Source organism: Mustela lutreola, chromosome X (genome assembly GCF_030435805.1).
Source record: "Mustela lutreola isolate mMusLut2 chromosome X, mMusLut2.pri, whole genome shotgun sequence".
Lineage (NCBI taxonomy): Eukaryota > Metazoa > Chordata > Mammalia > Carnivora > Mustelidae > Mustela > Mustela lutreola.
In genome coordinates, this window is record NC_081308.1 from 143,906 (window position 1) to 168,320 (window position 24,415).

The following is a 24,415-nucleotide window of genomic DNA, read 5'->3' on the forward strand; positions in this document are numbered from 1 at the left end:
AAGCAAGAGGACGCCACCGGCCGCCCAGCACACGCACAGTGGGGCCATCCTGTCCACATGGGGCTGGACACAAGGTCCTGCCGAAGCCACTGCTGCCTCCCGGGGTGGGTGCCCGCAGAAGCAATCCAGGCTGGGTCTCTGCTGGCGTGCCTCCTCTGAGCACTGGGCTCGGGGGTCACAGTCACAGTCACAGGTCCCAGCCCTTATCTGGGACGTCGAAAGTGACCCTCACCCAGAGCACCGGCACAAGACACACAGTAAAAGCCAGGAGTCAGGACAAAAGCAGGCCAGGCAGAGGCGCCCCGGGCATGGGTGGCTCAGCTCACAGGACCCCAGGGCTGGCCCTGACCTGAGACACAGATGCGTGGTGCTGCCTGGAACAGGACTGGGGAGCCCGGTAGGGAATTCCCAGGGAGCCTGCACGTACTTATGGCCAGGAGAGGAGGACCCCGCAGGCCACGGGACTGAGTCTGCACGCACTGAGACGCTGTGGCCAGGAGAGGAGGGCCCTGCAGGCCGCGAACTCTGCTTCCACGGACCACTTCCCGCCACATGGCAGAGGCTCACTACTGAGACCCGCAGAGGACATACTGGACGCCCACAGGAGTCCCGGGGTCAGAGTTTAACACAGAGGAGACGAAATGTCAAAATGACCGCTGCCCAGGTCCACCTCCATGCAGGCTCGTGCAGACGCCCTTTCCACATCAGAAGGTTCTGGGTGTCCACGTGTCAGGTGCGCAGGGGGCCGGACGGCAAACTCCGAGGACACGGAGCCAGGCGCAGCTGGCCAGGCAGTGCGTTAGGACGAGGCCTGTGTCCAATGCCCACCAGCTCCCAGGACATCCGTTCAGCTGCGTGCCCACAGGCAGAATGGGCGCAGACGGTCTGGTCTCCACAAAGCCTAGAAGACAGGGCTGGAAACGTGGAGGACGCCGTGCCACCACTGCATGCTGGCCAGCAAGGACCATGAAGGACACCGTGTCCACAGCCTCACAGACATGGGGTGGGGTCACAGCAACCTCCTGGGACCCTGAGAGTGAGCGTCGAGGGTGCGACCCCTCCCTCGCCCTGTGATCCCCTTTAGACTAAGGCCCTGCTCGGTGTCCGGCACGGCCTGAGGTCTCCAGAAGAGGTCAGCTCATGGCCCAGCAGAGTCACCTGGAGATGGCGTCACTGCGGTCCATACACGACCATTCTGAGGGCCTGTCCGTCGACGCAGAGGACCCCGCAGAGAGGCTGGACAGGATGGGCGGTCCAGGACCAGGGCCGTGACACAGCACAGGACAGGGGGCCCGGGGCACCCTCGAGTGTACCACACTGGAGTGAGGGGAGAGAGATTCGGCACCAGGGGAGTGGGGAGGCTAGGGTCCCCGCTGAGACGGGGGCAGGCAGCAGAGCAGCCGTGCTGGGCCAGGTGGGGTCGCCGACTCAGGGACAGCGCAGCCGAGCTTCCGGGAGTCCCTCTGCCACTCGGCGTGTGTGCAAGGCCCGGGAGTCCCCAGGAGGGCAGGCAGGCGGCAGGCGGCAGTGTCCGTGCAGTAAGCAGCACAGGGAGCCCGTGGCCCGCGGACCCGCAGCCGTCCACCCCTCCTCTGAGCCTGAGTACAGGGGACACGCGCGGCTAGGCGGGGAGCCACCCGCGAGGCACATTCTACACCATCCGCCCCTCCAACCCCCGAGGGTCTCCACCCCACCCTTCCCCAACGTCATGTCCCCTCCCCCTGCCCCATCCCCCTCCTCATCTGCCCACCCCTCCCCCATCCCCGTGTGCCCTGTGGCTCCAACCCTCCCCCTCCCCACACCCCATTCCCCATCTCTCCCCGATGTCATGTCGCGTGCCCACCCCCACGGCCCCATCGCTCCCGACTCTCATTTCCCCCTTCCCCGTCCTCCGGCTGCGCATGAGTCCCTGCATCTCCCTCACCCCCACCCCCACCCCCACCGGGCCTCCACCGTCTCTCTCCGTCTCCCCCAGGCTTGCCTTCCCTTCCCCCACCCTCCACCCGCTCCCACACCCCCATCCCCCACCTTCCCCAACCCCATGTCCTCCACCCCTCCCCCAGCCTCCCGTCCCCTCCAGTCACCATACAGGACCCCCCATCTCCCTCCTAGTCATCAGGGTCCCACCACGCTCATGGCCCCAGGCCACCACCGACCTGTGCTCACCTGCCCAGGGCCCTGTCCAGATCCACACTTAGATGCCCTGGGCTGAATAAGACGGAGCAACCCCTCCTCCCGCAACGCTCCCCTACGAGGAGCCCCATCTGATCCACCCCCCACACCTTAGAGAACACTCAGTGACCCCAGACACACGCTCACATGACCCCAGACACACGCTCACGCCCGCAGAACACCGCTGAAGTACATCTCCTGTAACATGAAACACTTTCCCCGCCGAAGGAATTCATAGAATTTCTCTCCCCAACAGCGGTGCTGGCGAAACGGGGTCATCCTAAAACAATCAGACTCTCCAGAACCGGTTCTGCCAGGAGACAGGCCCACTGAGGGCAAGTCACCATGACTTTCGGAGCATCTGCCAATCCCACCAACACCCTACGGAACCACCTAAGAGAAACCACCCAACATCCACCTTCCTGCCGGGTGAGAGGACTTCAGCCGTGGCTGATTCCAGTTCCACCGTCTCACAGACCCCAAACACACGTGCCTCAGAAAAAAGGAACAAACGTCTGCACAAACCACCTGAGCACAGAATGTCCAAAGCTGGAAGACACAGCCAGACACACACTCAGAAGGTGTGTGAACACTAACGTGGGATCCAAAAGAAACTCCAGGTACAGAATCAGCAAAAGCAGGTCTTTTTCTCACCCCCAAAACAGCCCTGTTTGATTCTGTGTGATTTTTCTGTCCTTACGCAGTACCAGGGTGCTAACTCCTCACTACCACGGACAACGCAAGCGTTTCATGTGGCAAGTGTCAGTGACCCAGATGCAAGGCACGTAGGGAGCCAGCCAGTGAGTGCAGGTCCCACCTCCAGCCCTGCGGTCCTGGCCCCCGCGTCCAGCACCCCCATCCGATCCCCTGTCCTGTCTCCCCTGTCCCCATCCAGTCCCCGGTCTTGTCTCCCCCGTCTACATCACTCCCCCATTCTGTCCCCCATCCAGTCTCCCATGCCCCCATCCTGTCCCCGGCCCTGTCTCCCCCGGCACCGGGGCACCAGGCACCCAGGCACCACACGGCGGCAGGCAGAGCGTGAGAGGTCACACGGAAACTTCAAGTTACAGAATGACTGGGGAGCTCACGGGAAGTCTCAGGCCTTTTCAATTACGAGTCCCCTTAAACCCCTGACAAGATACACAGAGACATAAAGCCAGGTTTGATGTCCCCGAATCATGAGAATCACAGCAAAGTTCACACACAAGCCAGTCCGTTACTAAAAGCCACCCAGGCGTCCCCGGTCGCGGCTGCGGTCTGAGCGTCCCTCCACACAGCACGTCTCAGACCACGACCGCGAGGGCAGGGAACCCGGCCGCATCCACGGGCGTGGGGAAAGCTTCCTGCTCCACACGAGGGCACAAGCCCCCAGTGTTTGTGACTAAGGCTGAACCACCAGCAGATGCTAAACCCGGTCTGCTCCGTGCTGGGGAGAGCCGCCGCATCGCCGGCCGCCACACTCCAGCTTCCTGACTGCGTGCGGTTCTGCCACTGGAACCCCAGGAAGGGAAGCTGCGGCTTCCTTCTACGGAAGGCTTTCCCTAACACTCCACACGGGACACCTGGCTCTCCAGAGCCACGACACAGCTGTTCTGGGGGGCACATGGGGGGGACCCTGGGAGTACCAGCAGCCCCCAGTCTGTTCCAGGAGGGATGCACACGGAGGGGGGACCCTGGGAGCACCAGCAGCCCCCCCATCCATCACCCCATCGGGGGGGTGAGGTGTACAGGGGACCCCAGAAGTACCAGGAGCCCCCCAGTCTGTTCCAGGAGGGACGTCTATGGGGGGACCCCGGGAGTACCAGCAGCCCCCCATCCATTCGGGGGGGTGATGTGCATAGGGGGACCCTGGAAATACCAGCAGCCTCTCATCCATCCCAGGGGGGTGACACATACAGGGGGACCCGGGAAGTACCAGCAGCCCTCCACCCGTTCAGGAGGGTGATACACACGGTGGGGGGGACCCTGGGAGTACCACCAGGCCCCCATCCATTCGGGAGGTGACGCGCAGGGGGGGTGACCTGGGAGTACCAGCAGCCCCCGCCCCAGTCCAGGCCTCAGCAGGGAGCTCAGGTGAGCACCACACAAGACGCACACAGCACACCTGCCCCACCTGGACCTGCTGGAAGGCCTTGAGCCTCTTCTTAAAGCGAGACGGCAGCACAAAGTCACAGCCGCGGGCCAGGGAGGCCAGCTCCTGCCTCAGGTCAGGGTCCTGGCGCAGGGACAGGTCCCGGAGCCGCATGTCGCCTCGCATGGGCCGCCGGGGGCCAGGCCAGGCACTGCGCTCGCGCTCTGACTCTCGGGGCTGGGCTGAGCTGGGGCCGGCAGGCTCGGGGTGGCGGCTGTGCCCGGCAGGACAGTCTGGGTGGCCGGGCTCAGCGCGCTCCATGCGTGGCCGGCCAGGCGCTCTGGGGGCCGGCCCTGGGCCGCTTGCATTCCACAGGCTGAGGAGGGCACATGGCTGCAGGGTGGGGGAGGCGGCCGCTCCTCCCCGCCGGCCCCTGGCTGTGCAGGAGGGAGCTGCTCCGGCCGGAGCTGTTCTGGCTGAGCTGCCGATGGGAGTCCCGGACACAGCTCCCCGCTCAGTGACCCCGTCTTGTGGCTCAGTCCAGAGGGACAAGCGCGTAAACAGGTCTGCAAGGAGACATCTGGGGACAGCGCCTCTAGTTCTGCCGGTGGGGGACAGAGGCGTGCTCCAGAGAACTGAAGTGATCCGAGCAACTGCCTGCTAGTTAGTTAGCAGAGGCGGGGAGGGACGAGAGGAGGCGCTCTGCACAGAAGGGAAGTCTGTCCAGGACACAAGAGAACCTGTCACGGAGCTCTCGCCAGATCCCTGCTGGTCCCCACGAGCCCAGATGCAGCCAAAGCAGCTGCTTCCTCCCTGAAACCGTGCCAAAAACAAAGGGGTCTGCGAGCACCAGCCGCCCTCCCGGCACAGAAGAGACACAATGAAGCACACAGAGTCCTCAAATGCTTTCTTGTCACAAGAGGGAGTGGGGGAGTATTCGGGGTTTCAGAGTTTTCCTGCCATTCTGCACAAGGTAGAGAACAGGGCATATAACTTAGATGGGGTAAGGCAGCTTACACAGAACGTAAGCAACAAGGTAACGTCACTGGTCAGGTGCGTGAGATACAATGTAACGTCAGCTGTGTACCTGGGAGAGTAACTAACCACAGAAAGTAACAACACAGGATACAACGTAGACAACGCAGGATGTCACAGAGGACAGGTAAGGAAGGCCGAGGAGCAGAGCACCAGGCTCTGCAGATGCCGTGCGTTAAGTGCCCTACGGGTCACGCAGACCGGACTGTAGTGACCGGTCCTGCAGAGCACTCGGGGCGGCTCCACGCAGTGGGCTCGGGGCTTGAATGAGGATGAGCTAACCCTCCCACGCCTCCCCCCCCCTTCCCACCGCAAAGGAAAGACGTCCTGAGCAAGCAGACCCCACCTGTGCCCATCTTGGGTGTGGCTGGCACAAAGCCTAGGCACAAAAGTCCTGCCTTGTGAGCCCAAGATGCTTTCAGGACGCTTATCCCAGAAGCGACATAGACATTACCATACACCGCAGCAAAGCAGAGCAGAACCCCATTGGCCAGACATCACCCCAACATGAAGCCACCACTCGCACGACTCAGGGCCGTGAAGACAGTAGGCAAAGAGGGATCCATCCCCATCCACCAGCCCAAGAAAAGACTTGTAGATGCACCCGTCACTGGAGCGTGAAGTTTTGCTCTCGGTAGTAAGGGCACCAGAACAGCCGAGCAAGGACAGCCCAGAGAGCGGATGCCCGCACAGCCCCGAGGGAAGACACCCACACAGCCTGCGGCGAGCACACCCGCACAGCCCACGCTGTATGCACCCGCACAGCCCGGAGCATCACATCCTCGTGCCGTGGCCCTGAGTACCCCTACCTCGTGACATAGCTCTGTGCACCCTACCTCCTCATGACGGAGCCCCTGTACACCCCTACATCTTCATGGAGCCCCTCCGCACCCCTACCTCTTGTGAAACATCTACCTTGAAAGCACGTGCCCGCGGATTATATATAAAGACTTTTTACAACTCAATCATAAAAACATAACCTAACTGTAAAAACAGGGAAAACGTTTGAACACACGCATCACGGTGGCCAAAGACAAGCTGAAAGAAAATAAAAAGCCTGTTTGACCAGAAGTGCCCTCAGCATTTGACGAACATCGGACTTCACAGCCAGCGCTGCGTTTCCCGGTGCTGACAGTAGGTGAGGGCATGCCATCTCCTACAGCACTGGCAGCGCTGCGTGAAGTCCCCAGTTAACACGCAGCTCCTCTCGCAGCGAGGAGCAGAAGGTGCTCCAACACACGGTGGCCACTAAGAGATCACTGGTGTTGTTACGTTCTCATGTACGTGCACAGCCAGTCGCCTTCCTCTCAGAGGCGCTGCGAGGGTCGGTCGACGTGGCAGAAGGTTACAGGGGTATGGACCACTGTGACGGAAGGAGGAAGGGGGACCGGGAGAGTGTGAACTAGCCGCTGGACGAGGTGACTGGGATACTGACCCCTGGGGCGCAGGTAGGAAGGGGGCTCCGGAGGCCATGCCCTGCATTTGAAAGTCTGGTCCCCGGGCCGCCTGGGACCCTGCTTCCCCAGGCGTCATCTCTGGGGTCACAATCTTTGCAGGGACAGGGCATGCCCACCAAATCTGATCCCCTCGGAGAACTTCCTTAGAAGCACGTTTAGGGTTTTCGGTGGTTGGGATTACGGGCGACAGTGCCCTGGAGGCCCTGCGGTCCAGCCTTCAGCCTGGCCTCACGGAGATGGAAGATGTTCCAAGGGCCCGTTGCATGTAACACATTTGACACAAGCTTCATGTCATGCGTGTGTGGAGATCACCCCCGGGGCGGGGCATGTAACTGGGCAACCGGACCCCTGGTGTGTGGGGAGTCCCTGTGCCTCCTCGTTCCCTTAGCTGGAAATCACACAGAGCAGGGTGGAAAGGAGAGGCTCGCGGCTCGCGGCAGCCCTTCCGCGTGTGAGCACCGAGAAAAGATGCCGGGCCCCAAGGGAAGAGAAGGGGTGGACGGAGGGGCAGACCATCGCAGGCAGAGGCCACACCGAAGGACAAGGTGGGGCTGGCCGTCCCGACACTGAGACCGTGACCTGAGCTGAAACCCGCAGCTGGAGGCTTCACCCATGGGGCCTCCCGGCTGCCCCTCGACGGTGAGAATCGTGATCCCGCTCCAGCCGCACCGCGCACACCTCCAGCAGCCGACCTCCGGCCTCCGACCGCCGGCAGGCACAGCGTCCTCGGCTCGGAGCCCTGCGTCCTGCCCAGTCCCACAAGCACACACCGACCCGGCTCCTCAGCGGGCTTTCTGTGGTCAGACCGCTGCGGCCAGCGCACGAGACTGGACAGCTGATGTCCACTGCAGACCTCCCTTCCTGGCCCGCGGCCTTCTCCCCACTAAAGTCAGTGCGTTCCCCAAGTCGCACACTCCCTTCCTGCACAATCTCCCTCCCACTTGGGAGGACAACCTGTCTGTGCTGTGGTCACTGGAGGAACTTCATTCCATGCGGGCACGCCACGGGCCCGCTCTCCGAAATGCGTCGTTTTCAAGGCATCCCCGTCGCCCTCGTCGAACTGTGCTGACCTGCCATCTGCCGTCCCAAGAGGTTTCACGCAAGGTCACGGGGTCACAAGATGCAAGAATTCACCTGCGCGAGGGGCTGGGCCTCAGCGTGGACACCTGTACGCCATGCAGGCGGCTGCTCAGCGCGGGAGACCTCGGCCGTCCCGGGGAGAGCAGATGCCACTGCGGGGAAGGACAGCACCGTCCCACAGAAGTCACCGGTCCGCGTGCTGGTCCCTCACAGACCCTGCAGCCTCGGTGACACGGGAGATTCCGGCCCTACTCCCCCAGCACTAAGATTCTGCGACAGTGGGAAAGGGAGTGAGCCAGAGCCCAGGGCTGGGCCGCGGGCCCTGCAGGGTACAGGAGCCGGCCCGTGGGGTTCCCGACAGGGGCCAGGCCAGACGTGACCGCTGCGCCTACTTCCCACACCCCGTGGAGGCTTGCTTTCTGGGACATGTCGTCGGGACCGCTGTCACGGGCCAGAAAACCACGGGTCAGGGAGCAGAGCCAAGCGAGCTGGTCCTCGGAGCGACAGCCGGCGGTCTGCCCGTGACGGCTGGTCCACGGCAGTGGGAAGCGATCAGGTAAGTGATCGCACCACAGGGGTCGCTGGCGGAGGAGAGCTGCAGCGGAAACACGCACCCCAAGACAATCACGTTCCGCCGAAGGCCAACGCTGCCAGCGCCGGGGTTCGCCCAGGAACGCGGGATGCACAGGTGCCACACGTCCCATCACACTAAGCCAACGTGTGGCGACTCTGAGGGCACGCAGCAGCCCGAGCTGGAGGCCAAACTCTTTTTCCGGCACCGGCCACGTGACTGTGACTACCGCAGACCAGGTAAGGAGAAAACCAACAAGTGGGGTACGGCCTGGGCCCCTTACTCAGCCGGGAAGGAAGCGTGCAGAAGCCGCGCTGAAACCAAACGGGGAGACTGCCGCGGAGCCCGCAATCCCGACGACCGGCCTCCGCTCTGGCCGTGACAAAACGCTCCCGCACACACGCCCGTTTGGGGGAACCCGGCCAACGGGCCTGTTCGCACGTGACGCGCTCCCGCGGCAGCGAGCCCCGGGTCGGATCGCGGACGAGGTCGCAACAAGACGGGGAACTTACGATTCGCGGCCCTGCAGATCGACGAGTGGGTCGCACGGGAGGACCGGTCCGGGGACTCGCGGCGGCTCCCAGCGGCAGCGCCGGGGACGCGGGGGCCGGGCCGGGCGCCCCCAGGCTGTCGAAGAGCGCGGGCTTGCAGGCGGGGGCTGCGGCGGCCAGCGGGGGCCCGGGGGGCCCGGGCGGCCCGGGGTCCGCAGCGCCGGCGTCGGTCCTCGCGGGCATCGTGACCCTCCGCAGGCAGTCCCGGAGCATGGCCTGCGTGCCCGCCTCGCTGAGCCAGCACAGGAACAGCTCGTCCACCTTCATCTTGAGGACCGGCTGCAGCACTTTGCCCGGCGGCATCTCCACGGCGGGGCCCTGCGGCCCGAGGAGCCCTCGTCCCGCACGCCGGCCTGACGCCCGCAGCCCAGGTCTGGCCCGACTGGACGTCCGCCGAGCTGACGAGGGCCGCCGGCGGGGTCACGGCCCGGGGGTCCTACGGTCCCGGGGAGGCGAGGTTCGCAGCCCACATCTTGGGGAGGCTGTGGGGGGCGGTGTCTCGGGACGGGAGTCCAGGTTTCGGAGGTCGCGGGCCTGCGGCCTGGAGCCCCGAGTCCTGGAGTCCAGAGTGGGGGGGCGCCCTAGAGCCCGGGGTCCGGGGGTCCCAGCGTCTAGGGGAGCGGGGTCGCAAACCGCGGTCTGGGTCTCTAGGGGGCGGGGGTCCGGGAGGGTCTCTGCAGTCCGGGGTCCGGGGGTCCCAGTGTCAGGGGGGCGGGGTTGCAAACCCGCGGTCTCGGTCTCTAGGGGGCGGGGTCCGGGAGGGTCTCTAGAGCCCGAGGTCCGGGGGTCCCAGCGTCTAGGGGGGCGGGGTCGCAAACCGCAGTCTGGGTCTCTAGGGGGCGGGGTCCAGGCCTGCAGCCCGGAGTCCTGGGGTCCCGGGGAGGCGGGGAGCGCGGCTCGGGACTGGAGCCCCCGTTCCCCTGGGGTCGCAGGCCGCGAGCCCGTAGCCCGGGGTCGCGGGGTCCCCGGAGCAGGCGACGGCCCGGCCCGGCGAGGGGCGAGGGCGAGGGGCGAGGGCGCGGACGCGGGCGGGGCCTCACTGCGGGCGGCGGCGGCGCGGAGCCCCGGGCCCGGCGGGGGCGGACGGACAGCGGCGCCCCGGGGCCCGCGCCGCTCCGGGCAGCTTCAAAACGGGCGCGCCGGCCGCCGTCCCAGACGCGGTCGCCGACGTCGTGCGTCACCGCGGCGCGTGACGTCATCACGGCGGCCACGAGCGCCGCCCGCCGCCGCGCACGCCTCCCCGGCTTCGGACGCCGCGGCCTGAGGGGGGCGGGGCTGTGGTGCGACGAGGAGGGGCGTCGCGGGCTCGCGGAGCGCGGCTGGGGGAGCACGTTTCTGGGAGCGCGGTCGGGCGGCGACCCCCCCCCCCCCCCCGGGTCGTCCCGCTCTGGCGCTCCGGGGCGCGGCCGCGCTCGAGAGCCGCCCGGACGGCCGCGGCGGCGGAAGCATGCGCAGTGCGTGCCGCCGAGAGCGCGCCGTGGGGCCGGCGCCGCGCGCGGAACGGGGAAGGGCACGGACATGCGCATTGCGTGCCCCGCGGGAGCGAGCGAGCCCGAGGCCGGGCGGTGCGTGGGTGCCGGGCATGCGCGGTGCGTGCCGGCTGGGAGGGAGCCCGAGACCGGCCCTGGATGGGTGCCGGGCATGCGCGGTGCGTGCCCGCTGGGGGCGCGGCGGAGGCTGGGCCGTGGATAGGAGGCGGGCGGGCGCAGCGCGTGCACGCGGAGCACGAGGGCGAGTGTGCGCGCGGCGGGGGTCGGGAGCGAGCGCGGGGCTCGCGGGCCGTTGTCCCACGCACAGCGCAACTGGGGGTGGGCGCGGGTCGCGTGGCCGTGGACGTCGTGGACCGGGCGGGCTCCGTGCGGGGGCCGCGTGCGCCTCGCTCCCAACCGGTCTTCGGCGTGAGCGCGCCGCGCGGGCCGTCGCGACCCCGTGTGTCGTGCTGGCGGGAGGGTCGTCGCCTCCCGCCCGCTCCCCCGACCTTGCCTTGGCCCGGGTCCCGTTGTCCGCGTAACGCGAGCGGCCCTGGGCCACGCACGAGGCGCGCGCTCTGTGTCTGCGGCTGCGGGGTCGCACGGGGGCTGCGGGGCTGCAGGGTCCCATGGGGGGCTGCGGGGTCCGATGGGGCTGGGGGGCTGCGGGGTCCCATGGGGGCTGCGGGTTTGATGGGGCTGGGGGGCTGCGGGGTCCCATGGCGGGTGGGGGGTGCGGGGCGTCCGTTGGGTCTTTTCTAAGACGTGCTCTCCTCCCGCACGAGATCTGCTAACAGCAAAGTGCGCACGTCGGCTGCCCGTCCAGCGAGCGATGCAGGACGCCGGTGCGAGCCGGTCCACGCGGCGGAACCGCAGCCGGACTCCGCGAGAGCGCGTGTCGCCGTGTGCGCGGCCCCGAGAGCGCGCGGTGACTCTGTGCGGCCCCGACAACGCGTGTCACTTTGTGTGCGGCCTGGTCGGCTCGGTGTGGCCTCCGGACCGCGTTCCCCGCTCGGGACAGCGCCGGGACGCAGGGACTCTGGACCTGGTCCCGCTGACCGCGCACCCGTGCGGGAGGGTCGGGGCCGCTTCTGCGGAGAAGGGAGCGCGCAGGCGGAGCGCGCTCCGGGCTGTCGCACGCAGGCATCTCGTGCGGGAACAGACCGGCCTCTAACCTGGTCTTTGCTCCAGCGGCCGCGCACGGCTCCTTCTGTCCCTTCACGGCCGGGGTTTCGCCAAGGAAGGGGGGTTTTGATCCCGAGCACAAGACGGCTTTATGCGTCCCGGGGCCCATGCTGAGGCCCGAGCTGTGCGGCCGCCAAGCGGACAGAGAGAAGGTCCGGCTCAGGAGCACAGTGCACCTTCAGTGTGCGCCGGCCCCGCGAAGATCGTGTCCTGCCAGGACAGAGACGCGCTCTGCGACCCTGGGGCGCCCCGGAGCCAGCCCTGAGCCCGGCTCGCCCCGAAACAGGAGCACGGTCTCAAGCTGGTGACACGAAGGGTGCTTTCCGGGGTCTGCCTGACTAATAGCGGGGTGGCAGGAGGACACCACCACCCCCCCCCCCCCGCAGGACAGAAAGACGGGGTGGGGAAGGTGGTAGTGGACAGGAAGATTCTGGAGAACTTCGTGTGGCTTGGGAGCCAGGAGAAGCTGAGTCGGCTTCCCTGCTGCCTTATCCTGAGAGCTTGGAGAGGAAGGCGCTGAGGCGGTTGGAGGGAGGGCGGCCCCTTCCTTTGCCGGCCTGAGCCCAGTCCCCTCTGTGGGACGCAGTCCACCCAGACCCTCACAGTCGATCCGCACACCGTCCGCTTCTGCGCCGGCAGGGACTGGCTGATCGGAAAGGCAGGCTTTCCCCAAACTGCATCACGGAACAACAAAATAACGTGTCTGTCTGCAGAGCCCGCGGTGCTGGATAGAAACCCCCCAATTGGGGACGGAAGAAGTCCTAAATACGGTGCCTGTGACATTAGGTCTCATGGGTCCCAGACGGACCCAAGGCTGCATACAGACCCTCCGTGGAAGTCAGAGTGATTGAGTTTATATCTGCCAAGGAAGTTCATCCAAAACAAGATGCTCAATTCTTTTTAAAAATCTCCGTTTCTATCATGAGGACAAACTCCTGGGTGCCTGGGTGGTCATTTTGTGGAGTAAACTCTTGATTTCGGCTCAGGTCACGACATCAGGGTCACGAGATTGAACCCTGAGTGGGGCTGGTGCTCAGTGGGGCGTCTGCTTGAGGTTGTCTCTCCGTCTCTCTCTGCTCTTGCGCTCGTGCCCTCCCTCTCTAAAATAAGTGAATCTTCAAAAACAAACAAACAAAAAGGAACCCCAGAATACCCATAAATGTCTCTGTGTTTGGTCTCAAGGGATGTCCTTCCAAGAACCTGATCAGGAGCTTAACCACCTTCCCTGTGTCAGGTCTGCCGGGAAAGGCGGAGTCTAGATGGTATTTATGAAGTCGGTCTGTCTGTCTCTTCTCTTCCTGTTTTATTTCTTCCCTTTGCTGCTGACGGACTTGCTTTCCAGTATGTGGTTTTGCCTGCGGCTCGAGGGGCACATGCTTTCCTACAATTTTGAACCGGAGGAACTGGGTCTTTCCCTGTGTTCCTTGAGCGCTCTGCAGCAGTGGGGTGGCTGCGTGAACCGGGGGCATTCGACGACTGGGATGGTTTGTATGGCTTTATCGTCACGGGATTGGCTCTTTCTTGGGAAACAGTCACTCTGCTCCCCCTTCCCTCCAAGACTCCGACAGCCCCCGACCCAGCGCCACTGCCTGCGCTTGACTGAAAGCAGAGTGGTTTTCTACGACGCGTTTCCAGGGACGGATCCGTGGGTGAAAGACGAAGGGTCTTTTTCAGCCAAGACGGTATCATGGTCATTGCCTGGGTACTATATTGTCACTGACACTGGGACAAAAGAGTGGACAAAACATCCATTAAAAGTTTCCAATCTAAGCAGTGGTGTTTAAATGCCTTGCGGTCCTGGAAATCAGGAAAGAAAATGTATTGTGTTAGCACCCATCTTAATAAGCTTTCCAAGAATAAAAATGTTGATCAAAACAACAAAAAACAAGTGGATAGTGACCCTACGAAACTAAAGAGAATGGAAAAGCTGTAAATGCTTTAAAAAAAATCGTATGTTCAGAATTGCCCTCTTCTCCAAAGGAAAGAGTTTTGCAGAGTTTATGCACATATATGTGTTTTTTGTTTTTTGTTATTTTTGTTTTTGTTTTTGTTTTCCCCCAAACGTCTTCGTATTTTCCTGATTCAAGATCCCAGTTTTAAGCAGTGACATGGGCTCAGGACCTCCCAGGCGGGGAAGCTGTGTGTCTGCCCCGTCCTGCAAAGGAGAGGTCCGCTGAACGATGAGTTTCTGTGCGGCTAGTGCTGGGATGCTCGACGCGTTTCCCTTCTTGCTATCAACTCGCCTGGCTCCATCAGTGCTTTCTCTTTTAATTTATTTACGATGTATTTATTATGCTAGAATGCGGCATAATTAAGCTGCGGCCTACTGGGTCCTCTGAGTGTGTGCGACAAGCCCGAGGACAGAGAGAAATAAAAGATGATTCACGATCTCAAAGATTTCTTCATCTAATGGGGCGGGAGTGGGGATTTATACAATTAGATGATTCAATGCACAATTACACCGCAGAATGCGGAAGTGAGGAGAGAAAGAAATTACAGAGGAGCTATGGCTGAGGCAGGGACTGTCCGCCTCACAGAGGTGGCACTCACCGCTCACCACACGCAAGTGGACGTGTTCAGGACACTTGAGCCCGGACAGCGGAACGACCGGAAGGAACACACAAGACAAGGAGCTAGAAAGGGCTTGGGAGGGGCTTCTGCACCAGCAAACACGTTCTGGCTCCCTCGTGCACAAAAAATTGATTCGAGAGGCTGGACAAACAGAGATCCCTGATACCTTGTGGCGAAACAGTTGCTACAATGTGGCTTGCCATAACGGGGCAGGTGGGAAGGGTGTGTGGTCCCCCCCCCCCCGGCCCCCGGCCCCGATCCCCCTGGGAAGGGATGGGAACACAGGGCTGCAGGCTGCTGCTTTCTCTCTGAATTTCATCAACAGCCACACGGAAGGCAGCAGTTGGGAAAAGCATGGGCCAGCTTGCAATCAGAGTTGTAGAGAGGATACGGACAGCCCCCAAAACTGCAGGTTTGAAAAAGGCCTCGGGCTTTCACCCAATCAGAAGTGTCTGCATTACAAAACTGACTTGGGGCAGGGGGGAGACAACCCCAGAGAGACTGAAGGTGCACAGACGGGCCCCCAGGAAGAGCCCTGATCTCTGTGACCGAGTTTAGGGGGCAGGGCCAGCCGGGATCGGCCAGCTTCCTGACGTGGTGTAGATACTCTAACTGAAGAGTTTCAGGGTGGCTGTTACACACGAGCAGCTGACTGACACAGACAACTGAAGCCGGCCATGGAAAGGATCAAACACGTCTGAGGCATCTGAGATGCTCAGCTCTGGCAGGAAAGAGGAAGATGAGTTACAGGTGTAGGAACCCAGACACAGTCGGCCGGCTGCTAGGGCTTGATACGGTGTGTGTCCGTCATCTCGCTCTTCTGTAACGAGGGGCCACAAAGTCGGAGGCTTAGAAGAACACAGGTGTGTTCTCCCGCGTTCTGGAGGGCCCAAGGCCAAGGTCAGTCTTACGGGGCTGAAGTCAAGGCTCCACAGGCGCGGTTCCTCCTGGACACTACGAGGGGACCTGTGCCTGGTCTTCCAGGTGCGGGTACCCACCCTGGGTCAGGACGCTTGCTCCACCTCCAAGGATCAGCCTTCCCACCGCTGCTTTCATGTCACATGGACTTCTCCTCTCCTGTCCTCGCGTCTCCCTCTGCCTCCCTTGGGATGACACCGAGGTCACACAGCTATCCAGGATGATCTCCATCTCAAGACCCACTTCATTCATTAACATCTGTGAAGTCCCTTTTACCATCCGTGTTCCTTTGCTAAGGATTGCTAAGGCATTCTGTCACAGCCTAAGGCTGCTGTGACAACACAGCCCCAAGTAGGTGACTTGAGCAGTGGACATGTATTCTCTGGCTGGGAGTGTGAGATCCAGGCGGGGCTGAGGCTGGAGGTCTGAGATCCAGGTGCTACCAAGGCTGCTTCCTCCTTTGGCCTCTGTCGTTGGCGTGTAGATGCTGTGCTCTCCCCGTGTCCTCACGCGGTCGTCCCTCTGTGTGTCTGTGTGCTCGCCTCCCCTTACAAAAACTCGAGTCCTACTGCATTGGGGTCCGTCCAATGACTTCTTCATTTTAACTTCATCACCCCTTTAAGGACTCCATCTCTGAATAGAGTCCCATTCTGGGGTCCTGCAGGTGAGGGTCTTAACATGTATTTGTGGAGGGGGGGACACAGGTCAGCCCATAATGGGGGAAAAGAATGGGTTTGGCGGGGGTCTTGGCATGTGACATTAGCAATCCGTATCGCTGGTGATGTTGACTGTCTAAACAGCAGCAGGAAATTCAAAAGCAGAGAGAAGGCTTTGGGTCAATTTGCTTCCTTTTAATGATTTCTGTCTCATTATTAGGATTCTCTGCTGAGACATCATTTTCCGGCTCGGCTTCAAATCTTCGAGCTTGTTTATATACCCGTTTAAAGGCTGGCAAGGGAGTCCGATGTCCGGGTACAGGGTGCGTGATTCCTCTTATGGGGTGTCCAGAATGCAAAACTCCATGGAAACGGAAAGGAGATTCCTGGTGTCCAGGTGCCGGGGAGGGGGCTGCACAGGGCCAGCTCATGGGGACGTGGTCTCCTTTAGAGGGAAGGAGAATGTGCTAAAACCAGATGCAGGTGGCGCCTGTGCACCTTTGGGAGGACGGTATAAGTAGTTATTTCTAGAGGCACCTGGGTGGCTCAGTGGGTCGAGTGTCCGCCTTCAGCCCAGGTCATGATCCCAGGGTCCTGGGGTCGAACTCCGCGTCGGGCTCGCTGCTCAACAAAGGTCTTGCTTCTCCGTCTCCCTCTCCCCGTGCTTGTTCTCTCTCCTTCTGTCAAATAAACAAAATGGTTTTTTTAAGTCGTTATTTTTATATTGTGTGAATTTCACCCCAATTTTTTTTAAAGGAAGCGCACAGGTAGAGTGAGATGTGAGGAGCGGCGAGGCGAGATGTGATGAGCCGGAAAGGCTGTTGGCAGGGAGAGGGATAAGGCCTCCTCGAGGGACGGCGTGTGGTCTGGGAGAGCGACCTCCTGGGGCCTCGAGCAGCGGGGCTCGAGGACCGTTGTCTGCTCCTGCGTTCTCCGGGGCTCTGCCAAGATTCCAGGCTTCTGGGCAACTCTCATGGCTGGCGTCGCTTGATGGTCTGCTCATCATTCCTCTTATAATTCTTACAGCCGTCTGGGTGTGTGAGTCTGATTCATTGGCCTTGTGTGTAGGATGGAGCCACCCGCGGTTTGGGGACGTGGGCAGGTGGGGGGTTTGCATCAAGATCGTGAGGGAAAACCAGGCGGACGTGGTCAAAAGCCTCTGAAAAGTGACACCCTGTTCTTATGTAGAGAACTCTTCCCTGCGTTCTAGGTGTGGACGAATGTTCAGGAGCTAACCCCAAAGGTACGTCCACATCCTGACCTCCAGCCCTGGAAAGGGGACCTTGACTGGAAGTAGGTTTTGCAGATGTGCTGAAGGGAAGGATCTGAGATGAGCTCGTCCTGGATCAGCGTGGTCCTGAATCCAGTGACAGGGGTCCTCGTAAGAGACGGAAGCGGAGACACGGACAGAGAAGCCACAGGAGGACGGAAGCAGAGCTGGGAGGGAGGTGACCACAAGCCCAGAGATGTCTGGAGCCGCAGAAGCTGGACGACGCAGGAAGGACCGTCCTCTGGAGACTTAGGCGGGAGCACAGCCCTGCCCCACCGGATCTCAGCATCCCTGTCCCGCCTGGACCTCAGACTCCCGTCTCCAGAGCTGGGGAAGGATGCATTCCTCTGTGTTTTTGTGCCTGGTGTGTGAGAATTTGTTACAGATGCCCCAGGAAGTAACAGCCTGGGTGCTCGTTAAAATGGGAAGATTCTCCTGAAATAAGGCTCGAAATGTGCTTTCATCCAGCGAGTAGAAGCAGCCCTCGAGGAGGCTCTGAGGAACTCTGTGTGATGAGTACCGCCTGTCTGTTTTGTGTATTTTAAACATTGGGGGAAAGTCAAAGCAGATGAATCTTTCTCCTGAAGAAAGCCGTGTGTTTTTACAGTAGTCGTGGTAGATCTATGGTCTGTAAATTTCTACTTTTCCATGACTGGAAAAGTATTTTTTCCATGGGCTAGTGAAAGAACATTTGTTCTGGGGCAGAAGTGGAGACACAGACAGGCTGCAGCCCCTCCGTAAGGCTCAAATGTTTAAGATGCTGATTGCGACACGCACGGGCGAGGAGCTTCTGCAAACCCCGTGTGCCTCAGGGTTGTCCTGCTGTGTTATCTGGGACCCCGGGGTCCACAAGGGACCTGTGAGCTCCCTGAGGGGAGCTCTCCTCTGGTCTCTCAGCACAAGGCCTCCTGCAGATGCTTTGCCTTCTCTTTAACTCACCAAGACTGCGTCCTGATTCATCAGCGGAAAGCCAGAGACCTGGGCAAATACCTCTTTGTCCCGTGCGCCGGTTGCCAGCACTTGTTTGGAGAAATAAAAGTTAAGTCGAAAAATGCCCCTTTTCCATTTTCATCTCTGATCGAATTCTCTCCTGACCCCCCGGTTCCCCACGGCTGTGTTTCAGGGTCTGATGATAAGGAAAAGAATTTTGTATTTGGATAATAAAATTTCCTTACTTGCCTTCAGCAACCTTCAACTCAATTTCCTGTCCCTGGAGACAGTGTATATTATAGAATAGAATCAAATTCCTTATTCGTAGGGAAAAAGTTCCAATTTAATCTGAATATTCAGCGCTTTGCACTGGTCAGGGTGATGGATGGCGTATGGAAATGATTCTGGTTCAGGTAATCAAGTGGCAGAATGCACTCCGGTATTGAAAGGAATAATGAAGTCTGTTCAATATTCTATACAGCGCGGGAAGGCTCGTCGCACGGTGGAGACCTTGCGTTCTCTTATTACCTTACCAATAGCAGCTCCGTCGCCAAAATAAGTAATAAATAAAAAAATAAGGGGCGGCCACAAATGAAGAATTAATGTCCGTGAGAGCATGTAAAATGTAACAGCTGTGCGGGGCGCAGGCGGCGGCCCAGGCCAGTCTCTACCGACAGATACGGGTCGTGGAGGGAAGCGGGTCCCGCTGCAAAAAATAAGGGGAAGCTTCCGGATCGTCCCAGAGACGCGTTTCCTGATGAGGACCCAGGGAAGGGGGGAGATGAATCCTTTAGGGGTGAGGGAAGAGTCCGAAGCACCTCCTTGTCCATAAATCCCGCCGCATGTTGGAAATCTGGGTCCCCTGGGGAGATGGTGCCTCGGGGAGGCCTGGGCAGGACTCGGGGGCTGGGGCGTGACACGGTGTCGGGGTCCAGAGTCAGAAGCAGAACATGACGAGATCGGGGCCTGGCGTGGGCCGAGCCGGGGTCCGGGCTGCCGTGCTCGTGTAAGCGTCTGGGAGATGCTGGCGAGGAGCACAGAGAGCCACGGTGTCCGTGTAGCCTCCCCGGACTGCGACTGTGGGCGTCGTTAGAGACGGTGACCGTCACCATGCTCGTTCCTCGTTAGATGAGATGTGTTGTCCCGCGGCCGTGGGCGCTGGGCGCGAAGCCCGTTTCCTCCCTGCTCGACAAGCCGGTGGTGTCTGAGGAGCAAAGCAAGGGCGCGGGTGAGCTCCGGGGCAGAGACGAGCCAGCTTTCTGGGCGGTGTTTCTGGAAGGAAGAGCTTTTGCCCATGAAAGTTCCGTCCACGCGTGTGAGCTCTCCAGAGTCCCACGTCCACACACATGCACACGGGGCCAGCTCCTTCCTGGTGTGCACTCTGGCTGACAGACCGCTGGACGCCCTCACACAGCTGGGACCATCAGGGCAGAGATGACCTACAGGCCAGGGGGACCTCTGTGACCTCACCACCCCTGGTCTGCTTACAGACGTCACCTCGCAGTGATCTGGGCGTAGGCCTGGTCCTGGGTGACCTCTGCAACCTCGCCATCTCCCGGGTGACCTCTGCGACCTCGCCATCTCCCGGGTGACCTCTGCGACCTCGCCATCTCCCGGGTGACCTCTGCGACCTCGCCATCTCCCGGGTGACCTCTGCGACCTCACCACCCTCATCAGCTCGTGAACGTGCCCTCACAGTGACCTGGGCACGGCTAGGTCCTAGGTGACATCTGTGACCTCACCATCTCCCGGGTGACCTCCAAGACTTTATCACCCTCGTCTGCTCACAGACATGACCTCACGAAGAGCCACACATGGATCACGTCCTCAGGTGACCCCTGTGACCTCCCCACCCCTGGGTGACCTCTGTCACTCCACCACCCCTGGTCTGCTCGTAGATGTGACCTCTTGGTGACCTGGACAGGGATGTGGCCCTAGGTGACCTCTGCGACCTCACCACTGTCATCTCACACATGGGACCCCACGGTCACCTGGACGCGGACCCGGTCGTCCGGCGATCCTTGTGACCTCAAGCTGCGTGCGTTTTTTCTTCCCGCCACTGCTCTGCTGGCCCTTCACCTGGGCAGGGATAGGAGCCCAGGTCGCCCAGTAGCTCCTGTCGGCCACACTGTCCTCCGGGGCTCGACGGAAGGGGCAGTCATGAAGGGCGCGGGGCTATGGTGGCTTTGCTGGGCCCCCAACTCCTGCCGGCCTCTCTCCTGGGGCTCCAGGTCACCTCCCGATGGGCCAGCCTCAGTGTGCCAGGTCTGTCCCTTCCGTGGCTCCCCGAGCGACTCACAACCCTTTGGCAAATCTCTTCCTGTGCCGTGCCGCTCAGAATGCCGTGTTATTGCACGGAACTCTTCAGGTGTCAATTTTTTATTTAATTTTTTTTTACTTAGGGGCACCTGCATGGCTCGGTCTGTTAAGTGTCTGCCTTCGGGTCAGCTCATGGTCCCAGGGTCCTGGGTGGAGCCCCGCGTCGGGCTCCCTGCTCAGCGGCGAGTCTGTGTCTCCCTCTACCCCAACCCCTGCTTGGGCTCCCTGTCTCACTTGGTCTTTCTCTCAAATAAATAAATAAAATCTTTCAAACATTTTTAAATTGAGGTAAAATGAACGTAACCTAAAATTAACTATTTTAAAGGGAACAATCCAGTGGCATTTAAAACATTCGCAGTATTGTCCAGTCATCCCCTCTCTCTGGTTCCAAAACACTCCCATCGCCACAAAAGAAGACCCCGCCCCCGTGAGCGGTCACTTCCTGTCCCCTCCCCCGGCCCCTGGAAACCAGGAGTCTGTTTCCTCTCTATGGATTTGCCTGTCCTGGATGTTTTCTATAAACAGAGTCACATGCCACTGGTCCTCGTGTGTCTGCTTCTCTTATGGACCACCGTGTCCTCCAGGTCTGTCTGTGGGATAGCAGGTGTCAGACCGCTGTTCCTTTTCAGGGCTGAGTCCTATTCCCCTGTGTGGATGGACCCGATTTATCTGCTTATCTGCGTGTGCACACTTGGGCTGATTCTGCTTTGTGCCTGTTACGGATCATGCTGCTCCAAAGTGCTTCCTGTTTAAGGGAAGAGTTCGTCGGCTGTGTCAGGACCCCCGACCTGGTGGCCAGAGCTCTGTGTCACCCATTCTGGGCTTCAGTCTCGTCCTTGGTGACATCATCAAAGCCCTCACCCTACAGGTTCTGTTGAACGTTTGGTGACCTGGCATGGAAAAGCTCTTAGAACCATTGTTCAACCTCAGAATAGGATACGGTTTTATTTGGGAATAGGGTCTTTGCAGATGTGACCAAGGGCGGGATCTGAGGCAGAGAGAGAGGCACACCCAGAGGAGAAGTCACATGAAGACAAAGCAGAGGTGGGAGGGACGTGGTCACCAGCCCAGGGACACCTGGAGCCCAAAGCTGGAAGACGCAGGAAGGACCCGCCTTTGGAGCTTCAGGAGGGAGCACAGCCCTGCCCCAACTGGAACTCAGCATCCCTGCCCCGCCTGGATCTCGGTGGCCCTGCCCTGCCGGGATCTCAGTCTCTGGTCTCCAGGGCTGGGGGCGGATGCATTCCTGGGGTCATTTGTCGTGGTCACCTCAGGAGGCTCACACAGCACACAGCGCCCATCTCCACTGTGGCCATGGAGCCTAGAGATCTACAGTGAGCCCTCGCTTGCTGTCACCAAGACCCCTTCCAGCCCCCTTGGAAGATGAGAGACACTCCCTCTGTGACCCCTGCAGGGTCATCTGCTCCAGCCTTTAAGTCAGTGTCTTTAAGTAATGAGGTTAAAAAAAAATCTTATTTGATTCCATTGCATGGAGCAAATAAATAAATAAATAAATAATTGAGGAGCAAACACAAAATTGATGTTGGGTAGCCCGCATGGGTGGATCTCGGGCAGGCCCCCGTCTGGGGATGGCTGACGCCCATGCAAGCATCTTTATTCTAATTTAGTGAACACATTGTATCCCTTTCCCTGTTCCGTTAGACTCTGCTCGGAAGCAAGTTTGTGCCGAGAGCCGGATGGATGACCTCCACGCCCGGCAGCTCGGAATGGTCCCTCTGTCCGGCTCTTACAGAAACAACCCCAAAGCAAGCCCAGGCCTCCGGCGCTATCAGACCCGTCATTAGGGAACATCGAAAGCCTCAAAATGACCGAGAACGGAGGCTGGCGGGTTCAGGGAGTCACGTTGACTCCAGACGGTCTGCGAAGGAAGAGAAGCCGACCACGGGAAAATGCGTTTGCGCAGACGGAGGGGAGAGAGACACAGCGCGCGTCCTGTCCAAACAGCCTCCGGGGAAAGCCAGGAGGTCAGACGCCAAAGGAGCATCGTTTCTGAGAAGGTGGTAGACGTCGTAAGTGATTTAAGAAATACTTTCTCTGTCTCCCGAATTTCCCATAGTGACACGCGGGTGAGCTAAAAATCAACGTGTGTTAAAATTGTTTTGGAAAACGTTAGGCTATAAATAACTTTAGGAAAGACCCGGAGAGAAGCCAACCTCATGCTCTTCCCAGCAATGTGCCCGTTAGGAGAGAGCACGCAGATTTCTCTTTCGGGGGGAAACGCTTGTTTTCTGGTTCTATCGTTTAACTCAAACGTCAGACGCAGGACTCTCTGCTCTGGTATACATTTTGCCCCTGGACGTCTTCAGTGTGGCAGAAACCCTTGGGATCTCGGATGTGATGCTGTCTTCTGTCTCCGCCGGCATAAATGCAGGTCTGTCAGCACCCAGGGCGGCCGACGCCGGTTTTTCCTGCTGAAGACCTACATTTGACTCCCAGCACGGAAGGCACATTTTTCTTAATGACATGGGGCTCTATTTCGGAGAGTCAAAGCTCGTGATTTAGATCATTTATTATTTTTTTTAAAGGGTTGTAAAAGACATAGGCGCTCTGTGTGGAGAGAACTTGGGGAATGCAGCCCCAGTGTAAAGAGAACAAAAATCTCCCGTTTTCCAGCCTGGCACCCCACCCCTCAGAGGAGACAGTGAGCGTGGGCATTTCTTTTCCAGATGTGCATAATCACGATGAAGGACGGATGAGTGCACACGGACGGGGAGAAATGGGGCGCTCCGCTCTAGGGAGGAAGGGGGCTATGCGGTGGCCCTGAAGCCGACAAGGACTGCCTTTCACACGACTAGGAGGCTCCTCTCAGTTGGGTGCTCCGAGTGGTCTGGAGATATAAGGAATTGGCCCCGAAAATGGGAATGAGGGTCCCATGCACAGAAAGCAACCAGGGGGGCGGGTCCTGAGGCAGGAGTGAGCTCTGCATGTCCAGGCGGAACCAAGGCTCTGGATTGGAGCCTATGGGCTGAGATACCGTGCTGCTGGGTGAGCCGTGTAGTCATGGGGCAGGGAGCCACGGGGAGATGCGTGGGATGCCGTCCAAGCTGCTGTGAACAGAGAACAACCAAGAGTCCGCCGTTGCTCAAGGGCTGAACATGGCGTCGGGCTGTGACCCAGCAATGCTGGGGGTAGGTTTGCAGGACTGAAATGTGATGTGCGTACTGGTCACTGGTGGGGTCACTTGGCTGTGTGTGTGTGTGAGAGAGAGAATGAGAGAATTGCTAAAAGTTCTACTACTGAGGCAGGAATCGCGGCACGGTAAACAGGCATGATGCGTTCAATGGGTCTCCCCAAGAGACATGTCCGTATCCTGACTTCCAGAACATGGAGTGGGAGGGACACAGTCACGGGCCCAGGGACGCCTGGAGCCCCAGGAGCTGGAAGAGGAATAAAGGACCCGCCCCTGCAGCCTCAGGAGGGAGCACAGGCCTGTCCTGCCTGGATGTCAGGGGTCCTGCCCCGCCTGGACCTCAGACGTCTGATCTCGGAGCTCAGAGAGGATGGACTCCCGTGGTTTTAGGCCCCCAGCCTGTGGCCAGCTGTCACACGGCCACGCAACACTCATGCACTGGAAGGACTTTGGGAAGGAAACACGGCACAGAGGCCTGACCGCCGTGTGCAAGAGGTATAGGGCGATGGTCGTAAGGAGCCCTGTAGGGCGTCTTGGGACACACTGGTCAGACTGCGCCACCCCAAACACCACAGTCCTTTGCCGCTGCTGATCCCCAGGCTCGAGAGGACGTCTCCACTCCGCGGGCCCCAGCCACCTGCTGTGTCCCCCTCCGCAGCCGCGGTGGAAAGAATGCCCTTGCGGAGGACAGCTGAGGTAAGTCTTGTTTTGGCAGCACATAACTCGGGTTATTTTAAGGGCTCTTGTTCATGCCCTGGAGGTTATGTACCAGCAGATTTCAGGAAATCACAGCCACGCACGGCATTAAAGCCGCATTACCGTCTGGCTGCAGAATCCAAAGTATGTCATTAACTCCCCGCCCTCGGCGTCGAAGCACCGGCAGGCGCTTCCAGGACAGAAACGCACCATTTCGTGAGCCTTTCTTGGCGTCCCGGGGACGCGGCGCTCTCCTGCGTCCGAGCAGACACTGGACTAGGTCTGCACTGTGTGCGGAGCCGGGCCTACGGCC

The 24,415-nt window shown here is 60.2% G+C and overlaps 1 protein-coding gene and 1 long non-coding RNA gene across 4 annotated transcripts in view; one reads left to right on the forward strand and one right to left on the reverse strand.

Annotated features, from left to right (window-relative positions):
* Positions 1–9,242, reverse strand: part of PPP2R3B (protein phosphatase 2 regulatory subunit B''beta) — a 41,817-nt gene extending 32,575 nt beyond the window's left edge. For 2 of the 3 annotated variants that reach the window (XM_059157753.1, XM_059157751.1), the window contains exon 1: positions 8,899–9,242. In XM_059157753.1, the coding sequence (XP_059013736.1) occupies positions 8,899–9,240 (342 nt within the window). In that variant the 5' untranslated portion in view covers positions 9,241–9,242. Of the gene's footprint in view, positions 1–4,285; positions 4,903–8,898 lie in introns of those variants that run through there. The other variant, XM_059157752.1, reaches the window with a different exon arrangement.
* A 5,162-nt stretch (positions 9,243–14,404) lies between these two features.
* Positions 14,405–16,619, forward strand: LOC131821773 (uncharacterized). Its single transcript, XR_009349977.1, has 3 exons — positions 14,405–15,744; positions 15,957–16,059; positions 16,493–16,619. It is a non-coding gene; the product is annotated as an uncharacterized LOC131821773 (long non-coding RNA).
* The last annotated feature ends 7,796 nt before the right edge of the window (positions 16,620–24,415 follow it).